Here is a 20,189-nt window from a genome sequence, read left to right on the forward strand (position 1 = left end):
CGTAGGTCACTCGGTGGTGAGTTGCGGTCCCTCCCGGTGGTCAGGTAGGTTACTTCTATTGCTCTGTCTAAGGTGAGACGGGGCAGTTTATACTGTGGAGAATATACTGCCACACGCCCCCTTCTGACAGCTGATCAGTGTCAAAGTAACAGAAAGCTACATAAAGTCTTGCATTTCGCTGATGAGGCTTTAAAAATGGCTCTGTGTGAGAAAGTGGCACTAGTCACCGGTGGAGCTCAAGGAATCGGTAAAGCCGTGGCAGAAGCGTTACTCAAGAATAAAGTTAAGGTTAGTTCTATACTCTTCTCTTTACTGATGTGTTGTAACAGGTTTCTAAACTGTAGTCATTTTTCTAAAACGTTTGGATTGAGGTTGCTTTTCAGAAGTGTTCACTTTTTGATGCTTGCTTGTAGGTCGCAGTGGTGGATCTTAACCATTTAGTTGGAGAAAAGTGCAAGAAAGATCTCGATCAAGAATTTGGAAAAGAGAACAGTATTTTTATCCAGTGTGATGTGACACAACGAGAGAAACTTCAAGGTAAAGTGACATCGTCAACATGATATTGCATTTATTATAGCCTATTTATTGGAGAGATGAAAGGACATTGCATACAACTTGCTCTGCAAAGTAGCCTAACATGTAAGCGATTGCGCGTTGTAGAACCACATTTTAACAATTTAACAGCTTATTTTCTTTCTTCACTCTAACACTTCAATGTATTGAAAGGTATCGTCTTCTGAACAGAGTTCCATTGTTTACAAAGATCGGTGCTTATTGCAGCTTAGAATTGAAAAAGTGCCGTAGGGAAATGCTTAGGAATGTTCTCGGACGTCCTAAGTATCTGCTTTCAGGTGGCAAATAAAAGAACACTGAATACAGTCCATGCATGACTGAGCAGTGAGTATGTCCTATCATTCTTTACAGATGTAATAAGCTACAGATAGTGAAGCTTATGTGGTTGCGCCTTTATGCGGAGCATGTTTATTTCCACCATGCTCACGGCAATCTTTAATTGAATGTTTCTTTGTGGAATGCTGCAGCCAGGTGTCAGGTAAGGCCATGGGCTCCAGCCCTGTCCCCAGTTGTTTGAGCGTAAACTAGTTACTCGGCAATGGTGAAAGGAATTATACACCTCCTGGCTGTGCATCCTAACCTAGTCATCCAAACATGGGATGTGTTTTCCAGGTGCCTTTGAGAGTACCGTGCAGCACTTTGGAAGACTGGATATTGTAATTAACAATGCTGGCATCAACAATGAAAAGAACTGGGAAAAGACAATTGAGGTCAATTTGGTAAGCTGATTTGGCATGCAAACCCTACATAATCCTTACAGTTGAGAAGATCGTAAAGCTAACAGTACTTAAGAGAAAAAGTTAGGTCGGGCATATATCTTCATTTGTTTCATATGTCCACATGTTTGTTTACATGTAAAGTTGCAGCTTACATGATGTACAATTTGCACATTCATCAGTTACATCCAGTAGCAGTTGGAGACACCATTAGTGTAGATAAGTAGTTCTGTCTCACACCTCAACGTCTCTTAAAATCCAGAACCAAACCATATCTGACTACTCCATATACAACTGGTTGATTTTAAAGCACACAGCCACACACAGAGACAGCCATGTAGGCCTGAGCCCGGTTTTTGCTGAAAATGTGAAAATGTATTCTAATGATCAAGCTCTGTGTGCCAGAGAGGAACTGGAGCATGTCTCTCTGAAGTGCTGGGAATTTACTTTGAGTTCCGTCTCAGTCAGGTCAGCCCAAGTATAAACAGAGCCTGATTGACAACTACCCCGCACTGCCGCTTATACACACACACACACACACACACACACACACACACACACACACTGTGCTTGGGGCTTTTTTTTAAAGAATCCAAAATAGTATGCAATGCCGTTGATAGTTGCAGTTGATGGTAATGGCTTGCCAATGGAGGTTAATCCCACCCGTCCTGTATTTCCTCTCTCAGACGTCAGTCATCCAGGGCACATACCTTGCTTTGGATCACATGAGCAAAGAACATGGCAAGGAAGGAGGCGTCATTATCAATGTCTCATCCATGGCAGGTAAGAATTTAAGCTGGCGGCTAGACAGATCTGCATTATGTTTCAACTGCAATGTTCCCGCTACCCTCCTCTAAAGTTCTCATTCCCTCCCTTAATTACACCTTAAAGCTGTCTACACACCATGAGTCAAGTGTTTGCTTAGCTGGGTGGCACTCAAACAAATCATAAACACTTGGTTCTCCATCAAGGGATTGTGTTTTGACATATCAGGGAGTGAGAGGGGGAGAGTGATGCAGCAGTAAGCAATCATAGCCTTAGGGGTGAAATCTCATGTAAGGCTATCATTTAGGTAGCTCTGCAACATGAATGCTTGCTTTCATGCAGCAGTCAGGGTTGAGGCAGGCAGTAGCAGAAGATATGGAAACTCCAGTTCCAACTAAATATGGCCTCACAGTAACTGGACAGATGTCGGGCCATAGTCCTGAAAGGCTAAAATCACTGAAGCACTACTAAATAAATATGCACCATAGACTTTGGCCTCCTCTCCGACTGTGTATTTCATTTGCTGTTATGCATATTTGCACAGGGTAGGGGAAAAGCAGTAAATAAAATGAACCAGGGGTGGGTAGCAACACGCTACAAGTAACGCACATAGTTACATACAGTATGAATGTTCTGTATGGTGAAGTTATAACCAGAGTTCTATCAGTAGAAAGCAGAAGGATCAGCTGGCAATGGATTTGAAGTGACTGCTTTTCGACCCTCAGCCACTTGCTTATTCTGGCTATGACAAGATAGCCTACACAAGTGTGTCAGATAATATTATATAAGTATATTAAATAAAATATATTTGAATTGGGCTGTTAAAATATGTTTGGCTATATGATTAGCCTACAAAGAAGGAGAAAAGCAAACAGGCGTAAAGGATAGGCCTACTTTTAAAGGGCCATCACAAATATAAAAATGTTAAAAAAAAAGCCAGTGATGTGAACTTAAAGTCAAAGTTGGCTGGTATTTAGCAGATGCTTTCATCCAAAGCAACACAGACTCACAATGGCGGGTTTGAGATTTGAACTTGGGTCCAGGTTCTATTTAATGTTGGTATTCTCAGGGATAGCATCCTCAGTTGATGTCTAGCAGCCCCACAACCTGTCAGTATTAAATGCTACTTTTATAGTTGTACCAAATTGCTATATTCCATAATATGCATTTCTATGATTGACCATTTATGATCATCATAAGGACAGTCATGCTATATTTTAGACTTTCACATTCCTAACTTAAACAAAAAGGTAGTCTTTGGGGTTGCTGTGGCACAAGTGTCCATATCATCATCGGTTCCAAGTGCCCATAGACATCTCCGGAATAAGTCCCGCCTCCGAAACCAATTTAAATCCACCCAACTTCCGGGCGTCGAATGTCTATGGGAAATAACATGGCGTTTCGAAATATCATACCTGTCAAACATCTGTAGGTGGCGAAGTAGAAAAAAATGGTGGGCCGATTGGCCTATACACTTCTGCCATCTTGTTTCCACTGGATTTTTTGATTGTCGGTGACGTTAAAGTAGAAATCAGTAAGAAGCACTAAGCTAACGCACGCTTCAGACGCAGCGACTCCCTGAGTCAAGGTTGCATAGCAACGGCAATGTTTCATAGTTTGTGTTCACCGAAATGGAGTTCGTGGCACCAGAGCCTGTCTACGGAGGTGGCACTAACCCTGCATGAAATCGCCATGTTTGATAGGTTGTTACATTCTGAAAATGTTACTGCTCTGATCAAGGTCATGCAAAATAAAGCTATCGAAAGCTATTTCTTTCTTTTTCAAATATCTCAATAACAGCCAACAAACTCTCAGCACAGTCAAACCAAAGTTAAGTCATGTTGAAAAGAGGCTGAACCTTTTTACTGAACGATTTACTTTTATAGTCCACTGAAATCACGCGTGAATCACACGTGAAAATGACCATCATGTTAGGTTGTGGCTGGTTGTGAGCGAGATCTAACACCCTCCTCCGCCCGCGTACATCGGAACTAGCTCCCGGTTAGCATTAATAATTGTTTACTACTTTAATGGCACCGACAATCAAAAAATCCAGTGGAAACCAGATGGCAGAAGTATGTAGGCCAATCGGCCCACCAGCTTTTTCTACTTTGCCACCTACAGAGTTTGACAGGTACGATTTTTCGAAACGCCATGTTATTTCCCATAGACATTTGACAACCGGAAGTTGGGTGGATCTGGATGTTTCGGGACTTATCTTAAATAAAAAATCTGTGATGTGATGTTATCTCTACGATACTTGATCTCTCAGAGAAACAACTTACAATCAACTACATCAGATGTTTACAGTAATTTATTAGCAGCATCAGTAATAAATAAATAAATAAATCAATAAAACAGGCAATAATGTGTATGGAGACTCATGTGTGTACTTTATACCTTGTTGAAGTACATATTTTTTGTTAATTAATTCTTAATATTGATAATTGATTGATAATTTGATCAAAGTGTAGGTCTTCTGTACCTCCTCTGGGAAAAGACAAGGTCAATTTGGTAAGATCTGATTTGGTAAGAGCTGTAATCTGGATTGACCTCAAAGGCAGGTCAAAGACACAGATTTTTTTAAATAGTATTGGGACAAATGGCTTTCTTACTTACATTAAATAAAACATACTTGCTCATCAGGAGCACTGTTCCAAGGTCATGGGTATACCTCAGCAGCCAGAGTGTTTGCTCTGTGTTTCTATGTTTCATTTGTTAGTGGAGAGAAAGCAGTTTCACCAGGTTTGACTCAAAGCAGTGTGAATTGCTGACAAATGGTTTGTGAATTCAGCTTGAGCCACATAACTTTCAGTATAAAGCAGCAGTTCTCAAGCTCTCAGGGACCATCATTCTGACTAAGGAAGCACCCAGAGCACCAGTGCTTAATATAAGATAATGATGCCTGTAGTGAAGCTATATTATTTCATGCATGATTAGGTACCACTAGTGATGCCTTCACGGACCACCAGTGGGCCAAATACCCAGATATGAAGTAAATATGTAATTTATGTAAAAATATACCAAGTGTATTGTATCTATACCTATCTGTATCGGTGGCCACTGTTGTCAGACTGAGTTTATGTTGGTATTGGATAAAAACATTGACAATCGTGTTCCCATTAAGTGCTTGATTAATGACCATCCTAGTCGTATGACCGTCTGTTAACAATTCTGTGACTCATGCCAACTTGGAACCCTCCATATTGGTTTAAGGTTACTGTTATTCTAAGGAAGACTGAGCTTTTACTGGTGTAGTTAAAGCCGATCTTCTGCTCCGGCCTTCACACATGTTTTTGCTCTTAAATAAACCAGGTACTGTACTGCTTTTGTGTCTGCTGTTTGCTCGTGCCTCACATATGTAAACACGCCAGGGGAGGGCAGTTATGGAACGCTGGCTTGCCATGGTGATTTAGAGTGCAGCTGTCTTTTATATTACCTTATGAGCACACAGATACTGTCACACTAATTGTGTATTGCTTGACATTACGTTATGTTATGCATATTTAGTCAGTTCGTTGATATCTTCAATAATTTAGGGTCCTTTGATGCATGCTGAAGTCGACAAGTGCCGGCACAAGCCAAGTCAGTCCTTATGATAACATGTGGAGAATCTTTGTTATCTGTCTCTTGTCAGAGTTTAGGATAGTTAGTGCCAAATAGCAAATACAAAACCTGCCAAAAGGAAAGCTAAACAAACACTGTTTGCAAACAAAACTGCACAACCCAGACTTTTCACTGAGTGAAAAACAAAACAACACAAAGGGCATTCAGGTCTATGGTGTCGTGTTCACATTGAGCGATATGTTATCAGCAGTGCTGCCCACAGAAAACACCTCTAATCTCGCACAGAGGGCAAAGCTTCCATCAAATGCAGATTAACCAAAAGCATGGTGGACAAAGAGCCGATAGTCAGCAGTCCTAAAATGGCCTTTTTAAGAGATTTGGGGAATGGGAGGTTAGTATTGTTTCTGATATTGTTACCTAGCTGTGAATAAGAACAGCCACATCTCAGAGCTGCCATAATCTGCCACACTCTTAAGCAACAGATTGATGACACATGTCCCTTGTGCCCATTAATGTGATTGGAGTGATGAGGTCCATCTAGCTGCAGCGCTGCCAAAGCAGTACATTAAAGGCTGCAGTCAGTTGCTCAATAATGCATCTGTGTTTGACAGCTGGCTCTGGTCTTCTTCTTTGTAGTGTGGTGCAATCCTCTTATTTGTGTCTGCTACAGATATGGAGGTGGGCTGGCCACACTCAAGTGTGTGTGTGTGTGTGTGTGTGGCTTTTTTCCTTCTTATGCAATCCTCTATCAGACCGTCAGTGGAAACGTGGTTGTTGTGAGAATGCTTCAGCATTTGGATTTGTTCTCACAACTAACCTGGAAATAAATCAACTAATTATAGACAAATTAATTATTAATTATTCATTTCATAAATACATATTAATTAATTATACTTTATGTAAAGCATACGCGGAGTTAGTGGGGGGTCATGGGGAGCACTGCCCCCCCTGGTGGAAACGGGTAATTGCATTGTTTCAAAAATTTGTGAAATACGTCTGGCATGACCAGATATTTAAAAAATAATTTAAATAACACAAAACAACAATATAAGGAACGGGCTGCAGTTGATGATGGGAGCAGCCAGGTTTTCTTCTCTTGCGATCTTTCACATCACATTGAAAGTGACATTACGGCCAACCTGACCACCAGGCATGCAGGACGCAAAAAACGAAAATTAGTGTTGCACTAGTATGGACATCTTGCCGTGCCAACGTTGCAATAAAGGTTGCCTAAATGCCATGTATATAAATGTCCTGTCAGCTTACTAACTGATTTTGCATTGTGTGTAGATTTAGACTTTTTATTCCACTTTGTTTGAACAGCAAAGTGGCGAAGCCTTGTTCACCTGTTTGGAACTGGCTGGTGAATGTGACGCGCGTAGGCCTGGCTACACCATGACCCTCTTGTGCATCTAGGCCTACTGATCGCTGTGGATTATTTTTTTTTCGTGTCATTGGATTACAGGAATTACTGCGTTTGGAGAGGCATCTGTACTGTAGGTGAACACTTCCTTTGATTCTTGGAGTTCTCGCTATGATTTAGGTCTGCCCTGCACTCAATAGCCTACAGTTTGGAGTTTAATTACTTTGCCTTTGTAGAATCGAATTTGAGTTTTCAATGACTCGTTCTCCTAAGCTAAGCATAAATGAACCGATGCATCTTGTTATTTAAAACTTCATTCTGCTGGCTCGCATGCCAGCAGCACTCTTGAGGCGTCGGAGGTATACCAACGTTCCACAAGCACAGCTAAGCTAGCTGGCATCCGTTACACTAGACTAGGCTATATAGTTTGTTTTTAATAGCAAACAGAAATGTCAAGATGGCAGGTCATTACATTCTTTAATTGGCAAAATATGATTGATTAAATATGTTGTACAATGTGGCGCAAATGAGTCTAGAGGCGGTGGATTAATTTATCAAAAGTGACCAGCAACCAGACTATGGGCTAAGCCCCGAATGTTTTCAACTGCTAGGCGACACCGAACGAATTGTTAAATTGTTACAATGTAATTATCTTTATTTAGCATGTTTGTTTTCTCCATATGTGCTCATGCTGTGTTCCCCAAGTGGTAGGCCAGGTCTCCGCTGCTACAATTATTATTTGTTTCTGCCCCCCCTGGCTCGAATGTCAAACTCCGCCTATGATATAAAGTAACATGGTCATGTAAGTGGCAGCATACAGATACATGCATGTAATACAGACACACACTATCAAACACAAACAACACAGTCACAGACAAAGTTTGTATGAGATGAATCACCGACTGCAAGGCTCCTTCAACTGTTTATGATACGTCAGCCAGAACACACAAGAAGGCTTGTGTTTGTAAACAACAACACTGCCATCCTGTAGCATTTTTATCTTGGCTGTGGTGCATTTAATAAACTTGTGTTTATCAGATTACTACTCAGATAGTTTTGCAGTATTAAAAACGTGGTCAACCATGTATTTCCTGTCATGACTCAGACAAGCGTCTTTCGCAGGTGGTGTAATTTATGCGAGGTCGAGCTGCATATTTCCTGCTATGAAGGAGGGATGCGAGTGATTGATCCACAGCTGTGTGGGGTTTTTATTTGTCCATAAAAAGAGCAGCGTTGTGCTCTACAAGCCTTACCGTTGTTTTGGGAACCGACCCGACGCTTTATGTTTCCCCAGATCAGGCTGGCTTAAACTGAGCCCTGCAGCCAGCGGCAGTTTCATGTTTGAATTTAGTGCTGTGAGAAATCCTGCACGCTTGGAATGGTTTGGCTTTTTCCATGACGGAGACATTGGAAATTGGTCAGAGCTTTGATAATCTGCTGCCCATATGAGTGAACGGTGCCCTGAAGGTACCCTCAGAATCCCCATGGTTACTGAAGTGCTCCCAGTGGCCACAACACTGACCTGATTAAACACGCTCAGTTAGTGATTGGAACTGATCGTTTGTTAATGGGGGCTCCTGTCTCTTATGTAGATAGTAAGCACGTTTAAATGTTCTCAGTGTAAATATGGTGTTTGTTTTGGTTGATTTCCTCACAGCTTTTCTACATTCCCCACACCAGCCAGTGTACACAGCAACCAAATATGGAGTGATTGGGTTCTCTCGAGCAATGGCAGTGAGTAGGCCCCTTTGCATGTTCACTAAATAACTGACATAATGTAAATGTCAAAGAACAAAAAGTCATTTTTTTCTGTTTGGTTTGTGTGTACACACAAATGATTCTCCTGTTTGGTTTATTGTACACAACATTTAACAACATGTCTTATTTGTCCTTGACTATTATTGTCTAGTCTCAATGAAGTATGTTTTATTTATTTTGTTGTCAAGGATTATACTAGACGTAGTATGTATGTCTCACCACCTCACTAGCACATTCCTTACTCACGGTAATTACTGCTGACCTTGTTTTTTTGTTGTTTATTTGTTTTTTGTTCATAGGACGCAGCTATTGTTGGAAATTATGGCGTAAGGATCAACGTGGTGTGCCCTGCCTTTGTGGACACTACCCTTCTCCAAACAATTGAGCAAGAAGACAACATGGGCAAATATGTCAAGTACAAGGACGAAATCAAGCAGAGAATGGACACATTCGGAGTGCTCAAGTTAGTATGCTGCAGTGCAGGAGGACTGGTCTGGACATCTATGGAATATAGACACAAGAACAGGAAGTGGTCTAGCCGTCTCCATAGTTAGAATGCTGTAGCTTATCACTACCCGCAGAAGGCCCACTGACAAGAGCAGTCTATGTGTCCTTGTTTTTTCACAACCCAGCCTTCCTCCTGGCTGCTCTCCACTCTGTCTATGATGGCCATCCTAGCATTGGAGATAAAAAAAAAAAACATTCAGGACACACAGAGATGGGAATACATCTGTTGCAACAGACAGATAACATGGCCGCAGCATCAGTGGGATCTCTATGATCTGATAATGTTCCCTTCGTAGACTTGAAAATTGGCCCAAGCAGAGAGCCACTTGTGAGATGGGAGGGAAGGAGATTGAACACTGTGATCTCCTGTAAGGTTTTTTTTTTTTTTTCAAGAAAGTGCACAAACATGCCTGAAATGGTCTGTGCTTATCTAAATAACAACACCCGGAATGAAACGCATTCCAAGGGGCACGTCCAAAAGAATTTGCCTTCAGTTTATGTACTTATTGGCAAGCAAATTTCCCTTTAATGTTTGTAGCTGAATAAACTCACTCTTGATCAGTTTCCTGGTATGCTCATGTAACCAATTTTATGAAAGGGTTGGGGACTTTTAATCTACTTTCGAATCTATCATCAAATGGAATGCTGAAGTTCATGCCTGTCTGTAGGTAGGTAGAAAGGGAGATATGCAGACATGGAATTGCAAAGTATTTTCCACAGAGAACTAGAATGGAGAGAGTGGAGGAACAGCTTTTAATGTAGGCTGTATTGGTTACAAAAGAATGAACACAAAGCACATCCTGATCAAATAGGATATTGTGAAAGGGTAGCCCTGCTGTGTTGTGTTGTGGAGTGCTATGGTACCGTGAACAGCTACCAAGACCCTTAGTTTTCCCCTCACTCAGGCTCAGGAGGTTGCTCTAGAGGTTTTCAAAGGATTTGACCATCTTATTCTCTCTCTCTCTCTTTCTCTCCCCATCTCTGTGTATGTGTGTGTGTATGTGTGTGTGTGTGTGTGTGTGTTTGCAGACCAGCACTGATTGCAGAAGGCATGCTAAAGATTATCATGGACAGCAATCTAAATGGAGCCGTGATGAAGATCACCTGTTCCAAAGGCATTCACTATCACACCTATGAGCCTGCTTCTGCCTGAGACTGGGCTGGAGTCTGACCCTGACCACACCAGAGCCCTGTATGTTCCAGCTACAGACCAAACCATACTGTATGTGTCCTCTTCAACCCTGCGGTCTTGTTTTTGTTTGTTTGTTTGTGTTAGTATCTTTGTGAGGCCTGCAGGTGTCAAGTTACCAAAGTGCACTTTCATAATATTAAGGACTTATTGGGCAAAGGGATTAGCCAAACATCAAGGGCCTAGAAACTATTTTGAGCGAGCGTCTGAGATTTATAAATGATTAATTATCTCAGGCAAACTCACCGTGGTGAGAGTGTATGATTTACTGTAGGTCCTGGCAGCCCAAGGATCTGTAATGTAGCGGGACGGATATACTGTTTTAATGATTATAGCCATACTGTTCATATTTATTATGATGTCCAATTTACAAGTATAGCATTTAACAAATGTTTAACAAATGTTTTTTGAACTGCAAAATATGCAGCATATTGTCTTGATTATACATTGTACTGTAATGTCAAATATATAACATTTATTCTAAAACAATATTTAAAATAAAACAATGTTTTCTATATCTATTTATCTGGTTTTAAGACACAGTCGTTCATTGCCACGGCAGTTTGATTGATCAAGGATTCTCAAAAGATGTCATATTGTAAAAAGGAAAGGAAACGTTCACCCCTTTTTTTCTATGGTAGGTGGGACACCCCTGAGGAATGTCTCTTTGGAGGAAGGCATTCTGCTCTCCTGGCAGCTGTGTTTACAGGTTGCTCCAGGGTCAGCGCTGTGGCTGTAGGTGCAGACGTGTCGTTTTTCTGGCTGCTGTTTTGTGATTTATTCGCTCTTGTGACTTCTCTAATGTGCAGAGTTGGAAACTGGTTGTTGGAGTAGAGCAGGTTTTTTAAAGCTGTCTGGCCACAGCTTGAGTTTGTGAATGTGTGTGTGTGTTTGTGTAGACACAGCTATAAAAATCACACTTGATTAATACAGCCATGTGCTACAGTAAAAAAAAAGTCAAAGCTTTCTCCGAAGCAAAAACTGCTTTGGATTTAATACAAGGAAACCCTGGATCCAAAACTGTCAGTTGAGCCAGCTGAACAAAGCCCTCTGACGTCAGGAGTTCATGTTGCAACTATTGTTATGGGATTGCATAATTATGCTTTCTCTGAAACAAAGGGCCAGGTGGAGTCTGCTTCTGACTCCTGCTCCAGTGAAAGAACTGAGTTATAGGTGTGATTGTAAATCATTAGGCAGCTTTCCAGCAAACGCTCGACACATCCCCAAAAGCCTGCTACTAAAACTGCATATGTGTTGACGTGCCCCACTAATACCCTTAGAAGCTCACCAATTGGTTAGAACTTTAAGTCATATTGTGCACCTGTGTGAAAGTGTAGCCTACTCACTGCAAGTCAAGGGAGAGGGAGTTGGATCCCATGGTTTAGTGAACATGATATGCTTGTCTTCCTTTCTAAGCTTGACCAGTAGGTCATATGTTATGTGAGATGGTATGCAGTGAAGGTACGGGATGGGGTAGGTGTGTCTCGAAAACAATAGCTAAGGATGTGGTAACAATTTAAATCCCCAAGTGTTTAAAGACACCATGCTTCGTCATATGTGAAGCACTCTAAAAATTACCTTCACAGTGTATGTTATGGTGTTATTATTTAAAGGTAACTACTTAAAGGTGTGCATGCAAATAGCAACAACAGTACAGTTAGCACTGACAAAAGCTTGTTAGCGTGCAAACTGGTGTTCTTAGACCATCAGCTGAGAATTCATCTTGACTTGTCCTCAATTTTATTATGAATTAATATAAAATACATGATTTTGTGCAAAATAACACTATCTAATTTTTTTATAAATTAAAACGGCATGAAAATAAACTGTGGCCATTATTCTGGATTTTCAATCACGGACACCTACATATTCATTTGAAGATGATTGCAAAAGGGGACAATCCCATAATGCTTCATTTCTGTTGAGTTTGTTACTGACTCAACTCATGCCAATGTTTCCTGATCTGTGTCAAGATCATGTGACTTTAAAGGGAACATGACTAAGATAACATGGACAACAAGGAAACAGGGTTATAAGGAATGCTGCCCGTCATGCTGCATGATTCCCTTACAGAGAGTTCTGAACCACAAACCTAAACCACAATGCCAGAAAATCATAACCAGAATACACCTTGTTTATCATTTCACATGTTAAATATGTTATGTTAAATCATTTCATATCATTTCATATGTTAAAATCAAACATAAACATACCTAACATCAGGTGCTTATGCTATGCTATGTATTCTTGAGTTGCTGTAAATATTTTAATTGAGGCTGTGGATTAAGCTGACGTGTCGATGAGAATATGCAGACACCTGTAAGTCTTCCTAACTCAAAATATCAACATTGAAAAGTGATGGACCACATTGATTATTAAGGACTGTTGTTTCCTAAACAGCCCTATCAACCCATCTATTTGTTTTTTTACATAATGTCCCACTGTTGACACGTTCATAAGAGTGGCACACAGTAAAAGACGACTGGTAGAAGTCATGCATAGAGAGGAAAACAGAGCCACCTAGTGATCCCCACACAGACCTGCATACAAATTATTTGCCCAAAATGCGTCTCGTCATTTGGCCTTGAGTTCCTACCAATGCCAGTATTCACCGTTCAGCCGCGACGAGATGGGGTAGGCTTTTTTCACAACTCAAATGTGAGCTAAGCATGTATTGGCACGCTTGTATGATAGACATGCAATAAAAAGAGCATGACTGTCTCATTCTGTAAATGCCTTTAAATAAATGCTGCAGAGTTTCCTTGGGGCGCTGACTGTAAATGGTGTACTGTGCGGATTTGGCACTTGGTGATGTTGATGAAAACAAGCGCTATGGCAGGGAGCCAGTGGCTCAGATGACCACTGATAAACTACTCAGCTGCGAGTGCCACTGATTATGCTATGAGAAGGGCATAGAGCTTTTAACATGCAAAACACACGGTCAAAAGAACAGGCCCATTTGAAATGTGCAATATGCAACACACACACACAAGCTTGTGCATGTGGAGACATCAGCTGAATACTTCTTAATTCATCCATGCCGTGACTAAGACTGAAAAATAAGATCCTTATTATCTGTAACATAGACAGACACACACGCCACATTATATCCAACGAAAAGATACCAACTGGCAGGAGAGCTGTGGTGCAAGTGACTGCAGTGTCTGCATCACGTTTGGCTGCAAGTGTCCATGGGGACTCGAATCCGACCTGCAATCATTTTTCAGTCCCACCCTAACTCTGCCTATTCCCCTCAGCCTTCACTGGCAAATATGACCACAGGTAGACAGCACAGGTAACCAGTGAAAATCCATCATAAAATATCTTAAGCTGCACAATGACCTGAATAGACCTCACAGTGAAATAATGACACTTTAACAATTGACTGCTATTGATGTTTACCATGAGGTATATCATTGCAAGCTACCAAATGCATCTGACGGAACTTCACTGACCTAATTTTTCCTTGAAGAATAAACAAGGGTGGATGGAATTCATTCTCGCCCGCCTTAGAAATGTCCAGATGTTCACTAAGACATCTCAGTGAACTGGGTAAGTTCTCCCTCTAATTGGTCCTCGTCCACAGGAAGCCCTCAAAAACGCCAGTCATTGTTGGTGGAATGGCAGTCCAAAAATGTAAGATAAGCACGAGGTGTTTAGTTCATATATTCTTTGCAAACTATGGTGGGAAAAGCGAACACAATGTTCCATTCTCTGGCCAGCTCCAGCCTTCAGCATTTGGGATATCTTCAATGTAAACAGGGAGAGCAGGGTTTGTGGGGCCTCTGGGTTTCTTAGTAAATGTGTGCTTGGCCCGATAGGCCTTGGACGGCCTCTTATTCTTCTCTAACGTCCTTAATCAGACTATGTGAACTCAACATTGCCTTTTGCTGGGTCACTGAACTCAGATTTGTGTGTACTAATTTCACGCTTTATGCAATTTGGGTGGAAGTAGCAAAGATCTTGCCACTAGAGAATCATGGAACATTCCAACTGTTTTAGTCATTCTTTAGACAAACAACTTACAGCAATATCTGTAGTCAAATATTGACAAACGCTTCAGAAAACACAAAACAGAAAAGCCACACAAATGACTAAGGGAAGGATGTCTACCAGATGGTGGTTTTACACTGATTAGCAGATAATACTTTGGGGTGATCTGTTTAAACGTCCTCTGTCCAAACTCTACTTATGAATTGTCTACCTAATTTTTAGGATACTGGTAGTCTATTTTCAGTCTGTTCAAACTCTTTATAAAAATGTCCAATAATAATTAAGGGTGGCCTTTTCAGACTTTCTTTAGTGGTCTATTTAGACTTGCTCTGTTCTAACACTACATATAAAAATGTCTAATAATGAAGGGACAACCCCTGTAATGGCAGAAACTATGGGTGAGGGTAAAGAATAATGTGTGGGTTCTATGGGTGAGGGTAAAGAATAATGTGTGGGTTCTATGGGTGAGGGTAAAGAATGTGTGGATTCTCTGTGGGTTCCCCATTCACTCAGCACATTGAGTGCTGCGAGTTCCCTAGACCAGACCAGAGTAGAGTCCCTGTAAGAAGGCCGTGTTTGTTTTACCCCACGACGGCTAAACCCCCCCCCCCCCCCTTAAAATCCACACCCCTACCTCCACGCTTGCATATGTGCTCATTTCCAGTGATACGATGTTATTGTAGGACTTCCCATAGGCTTGTGAAAACTGTTTTGATTGGCATGAAATGAGACTTGGCCCTTGACCAAAGATAACAACGTGGCTCCTATTGGCAATGAAAACAAACTTGAGGAAGAACGAGTAGATGTGCAATCAAGACACCCAGAGGAAATTCTTTTCGGAACATAACAATGAGAGAAAATGCACACAACTTAATTGAAATACTGGCAACACGACAAGAAGTTCGAAGTAAAAGGTTACATCCTATGGCTTCTATATAACTCAGTTGGGGGAAGTGTAAATACTTAATTAAACTTAAAATGAACTAAAATTATACTTTTTTTACATTTTTTTAGAAAGGACATATTTTTTCCCACATTCATGAATGCTGATGCTAACACAAATAAATGGATGGACAGAACTGTGCCAAGAGAGAAAGGTATATTAAAGAGAAACATCAGCAATGGCTTCAACTCATAGCTTCAATAAAGGGTAAAGGGTTTAGTCATTCTCATCAGTGTCTTATTTGGTCATTTCCCAACCTTACAAAAATCATATACACACAGAGACACACACATGCACGCACGCACACTAATTACCATGACTGATTGCTCCAATTAGCCAAGTGTGGCTCTAGCCTGGGACCAACCAATCAGGAAGGCAAAGGGGTCAGCAGCATGCTTGAGATACAGCTAATGAAGGTGAAAATTATGCCTGCATGATGCAGAGAGGAAACGAGCTATAGGTGTGTGTGTGTGTGGCTCTGTGTGGCTGTGTGAGCAAGACTGATTGGGTATTTGTGTAAACACATGCAGATACAGTAAAAATACACAAACAAATAACGAAAAAATGTCCATGTGTAGTTACACTGCTACATTCGCACAGAGACTGAGAACTCACATAATCCAGAGACCAATTGGCTTTTATTCAGCTGTGTCTGTTGTTTTTTGCTCTCTCTCTCTGGATTATGAAAAATGGACCTGCCGATGGAGATGACAGGGAATGACAGAGCCATGTGTTCTACAGCTAATTAAAGAGTGCTAATCACTCGTATGCAGGGCTGCTCCAGCACTTGCTCTTTTTCCTGTCTCATAGCTGGTTATTGTTATCATTAAGGCTACCTGTCTCTCAGTTCCCATGCGCTACCCTGAAGCAAGCTGTTAGTACAACACATACAAATTGCAGCATGAATCATAAGGCAGGGAAAACGATGACAAGAGGTTGGGTAGCTCCACTGTGCCTGCAAGCAGAATGCTAAACCAGACCATGGCTGGTGGATACTGAGTCATTAAACAACTTGATTTAGCTAATGGATAACTATATATAGCGACAAAGTAAGCCACAGCTTAATCACAATAGGCGAACGAAGCTCAAAAGTGTGTAGTCTGAGAATGTGCTTGACCACTCACAATGGCAAAGAAACCATGAGGGAGGTTGCTGAGGGACCATAAATCAATTGTGGCTGGCTTCTTGCAGGCCACATCCAATGAACTAAGTGTGGAGTGAGCTTCTAACCATGGCAGCAGCACTCAGACCAAATCCAAGTCAATAAGCCAGTAGATTAAAATGGCTAATGAATTAAGCTTAAAGAAAAAGAGACTCCAGTCTGGTGGCAGCAAATGAGAATCAATGAGAGATAACCACATGCACAGTCCCCTCACTCTCCCTTCAGTCAATGAGAATTGATGGGAGATCAAGTTTTTCACATGCGTGAGCAGATCACATTACGTTGATAGGTAGAAGTGGTAGAGAATCAATACATCAATACAATGTAGTTATTTTTTAGCAATATATTTTATCAATGTGCATCCATGTGACACCAATGAATGTATTATGTATCTATTCTATCTATTCATATTATGATACAATACTACACAAGTTATTTTGACACGTATATGGACAACATTTCTTCTGAAGTCGATGATATGCTACACAACATTGCTCTTCTCTTGTATTAGACTGAAAACAGGAAAGGAAGTCAAAGTTGAGAATTTTACTGGGCCAAGATGGCGGCAGAGACTCGGCATGTACAGTACAGTAGAAATAAATATGTATGTACTGCACTACTGCGCAACAATAATCTTTAGATCATAAAATGCAAAGGATCACAGTTATACTGTATTATGGACCAAACATCATGATTGTATAGGGTCACCTCTGTAGCAATTCCAACCTTTACTGAGATCAATTGTAAGATTTCCTTCTCTGTTATGAGATACTGCAGGCACAACTCAAGGTGGATGTGAATTGTCAGTATATTACTTTGTCAGCTTTATGAAACAATCACTCGGCTAACAAGCACCCACTGGGCCACTAATTGAAAACACACACACATATACTCACACAAGCCAACAGAGGACAACAGCAGAGGAGCTCTAGAGTATCAAACCATGTTGAAGAAACACACCAAATCCAGCACAGGCGATTAAGGTCTTTAGTGGACTTAGCCACATCTGGCTTCAGCCGCTCACATAGAGCCAGTGCTGCTACTGCTCTGTGGGTGGGAGAAGGGCACTCTTTTTCCTCATCATCTCTATGGGCCACTGGTCAAGTTCTTCTGATTAGGGGTGGTGTGTGTGTGTGTGTGAGTAACTAGAATGTTGTGTCCTGTGCCTATTTTTGAGTGGGATACAAACACACACACACACACACACACACACACACACACACAACGTAATCCGCCTCTGCTGAAACTCCAGCTTTCCCCGTATCCATCTCAACTATGAGCACTTGCAGCCAAGCACAACACAACTTTTTTTCTTTCTTTCTTTATGCCTTTGTATTCCTTTCGGATCATAGGCCATTGATGAATCGCCTCCACCCTCGCCTGTCTTAGGCCAAGCACAACACAACACAACACAACAAACGCCTGAGTGAGTCCAGCTTGTCCTCACTTTCACACATATCCCAGAGTGCACTCTCCAGCACGTCCCCACTGGCTGGGGTCCCGGCCTGTCATCACAACCTACATTCTGCAATACAAGAGGCTTCGTCTTTCCCAGCGCCTTTTGTCTTTTAGATTTAGATTTCACTGTTGTGTGGTGGAAACCTCGTATCTCCACACTCTTAAAACAAATGTGATGAAAACAACACAACTTGCGTTGATTTTAATGCATCTGTGTCCAGATAGAGACAGTTTGTGTTTCCTTTTTTTATGTATTACACAATATGTATTTAAAATAACACAACTTGCATTGAAAACAACAAGTGTTGATGTCTTTTTTTAACACATTTCTGAGTCCAGATATGGACAACATGTTCATTTTAAGAGTGCAAATCCATTCATTTTTAGGAAATAAAACAAAAAAAAACATTTAAATAATCCAACATTGTGTCATCAAATAATAATAATAAAAAAACAACACATTTGAAGATATGAGGTTTCCATCCAACAGCAGCGATTATGTTTCATTATAGCATCTGAATGTCATGGGTTCAGGGTTTTCCTGATTTGCAGGGGGCCTAGGTGCTTTCAACTACATTTTGGAACAGTTTTTTTTTAATGAAACACTGACTGACTACATGCTAATTGAGGTGTTTTAACTTTATACAAGAATGCCTCAATTCTTTTGTTTTATCATTGATTATTTGGAGGCCCCCTTGATTTCTTTACAGAAGTTTATTATTATTATTATTATTATCTGCATCTGTAAAAACACTTACAGTTATACTTACAGATAAAAAGTAATATCTCTGCTCTATTCATCCACAGGAATGAATCTCTAACTAAAAATGTTTAATCTTACTATTCGTTAAAAATACCATGTCAATAGCCACATTTACATGGACACTTCTATTCCAATTAGAAACGGAATAACGGCTCAATCAGAATAAAAATAGTCATAAAAACACTTTAATAGGAATGAAAATTCCTGATCCGATCAGAATTTTAATTGGAATGAAAGAGGTGGTGTAGTCCAGTCCTATTCTGAATGAACACCCATGCATACAGTCCTTCGAATTGACTGCTGTATCTTCTCAAGGAAAAGTAGGCAACAGCTATTCCGATCAAATATTCTAGTGTTTGAGAGCACCTGATCGGATGGAACGTACCACAGACGGCACACATTTTTAATTCGGAATAGTTTAATCGGAATGACAAAAACTGTCCAAAAACTGTCCATGTAAATGTGGCTACTGGCTTGCAACTTAAAAAAAATATTTAATTATACTATTTGTTAAAAATACCATGTCAATGGCTTGCAACTTTGCTTATGCGAGTCGGATGGTTGTAACTTGGGTACTACCCATAATTAGCTTGACTCACACACCAATCACTTATTTACATTACATGTGTTAATTTAGCAGACACTTTTATCCAAAGCAACTTACAAAATGAGGAATAGCATTCAAGCTGCATTGCAGAGGTAACAATAAATACTACTACAACAAATACTACTACCAGAAGATGAGTGCAGATGTTTAAGTGTGTGGTTGTGGTCGTCAAAGTGTGGTTGAAGGATATTGTGGTAGAAGAAGGATGTAGAAGGAAGTAGAGAGGAGGGGATGAGGGAGGTGCATGTTGGGTGTGTTGGGTGTTACATTTGTTAGGAGAGGAGGTGGACACAAACACAGCTGTCAATTTGAGATCGTGCCACTTCTCCCTTTGCTCCTTTCTCCTCACACCTACTAGGCTACATTAACTGGGATATAGCGCCTAAATGCCTTTTAAATGTTCATTTGGCTTAGACACTCCATTAAAGAAAAACAAAGAAACATGTAGGCACTGTGCCACAGATTATATAAAGTAGTGAATGTGCGCTGATGTTGACAAATATTGACACACATGATTCAACATAGCTCACATAGTTAGTTGGCACACATGTGGTCCACCTAAACCTGTGAGTGAAGTTACACCTCAATTCAGATTCATCAGGGTGGATCTGTTGATGGGTGAGGTTTACTGTTAATGTTGCTGATGCTGATATGCAGAGCACTGTGTATCCTGCTGAACCTGCTCAATGTTGTCGGAGTACATTGCAGCGTATCACGCAGCCTTTTGAAAGGGCCTGATCTGGCCCGGGGCACGCCCCAGCCTCTGGGACACATCTGGGACTTAAAGAGGTCATCATTCCAGAGCGTGCATGCCAAACGTAGCAC

At 40.9% G+C, this 20,189-nt stretch overlaps 2 protein-coding genes and 1 long non-coding RNA gene across 7 annotated transcripts in view; 1 reads left to right on the plus strand and 2 right to left on the minus strand.

Moving 5' to 3' along the window:
* On the plus strand, nucleotides 1–10,959 carry hpgd (15-hydroxyprostaglandin dehydrogenase). Its single transcript, XM_042086840.1, has 7 exons — nucleotides 1–288; nucleotides 414–537; nucleotides 1,186–1,292; nucleotides 1,976–2,072; nucleotides 8,642–8,718; nucleotides 9,042–9,205; nucleotides 10,279–10,959. Exons 1-7 carry the CDS (start codon nucleotides 196–198, stop codon nucleotides 10,400–10,402), a joined length of 786 nt encoding a protein of 261 aa, XP_041942774.1. The 5' UTR covers nucleotides 1–195; the 3' UTR covers nucleotides 10,403–10,959.
* On the minus strand, nucleotides 7,622–8,433 carry LOC121705679. Its single transcript, XR_006030855.1, has 2 exons — nucleotides 8,238–8,433; nucleotides 7,622–7,761 (listed from the first exon to the last, which is right to left on the minus strand). It is a non-coding gene; the product is annotated as an uncharacterized LOC121705679 (long non-coding RNA).
* cep44 (centrosomal protein 44) overlaps nucleotides 9,199–20,189 on the minus strand; it is a 22,439-nt gene continuing 11,448 nt past the window's right edge. For all 5 annotated transcript variants that reach the window (XM_042086788.1, XM_042086767.1, XM_042086777.1 and 2 more), the window contains exon 11: nucleotides 9,199–9,416. In XM_042086788.1, the coding sequence (XP_041942722.1) occupies nucleotides 9,314–9,416 (103 nt within the window). In that variant the 3' untranslated portion in view covers nucleotides 9,199–9,313. The remainder of the gene's footprint in view (nucleotides 9,417–20,189) is intronic.

Source organism: Alosa sapidissima, chromosome 1 (genome assembly GCF_018492685.1).
Source record: "Alosa sapidissima isolate fAloSap1 chromosome 1, fAloSap1.pri, whole genome shotgun sequence".
NCBI classification, from domain to species: Eukaryota; Metazoa; Chordata; class Actinopteri; order Clupeiformes; family Clupeidae; genus Alosa; species Alosa sapidissima.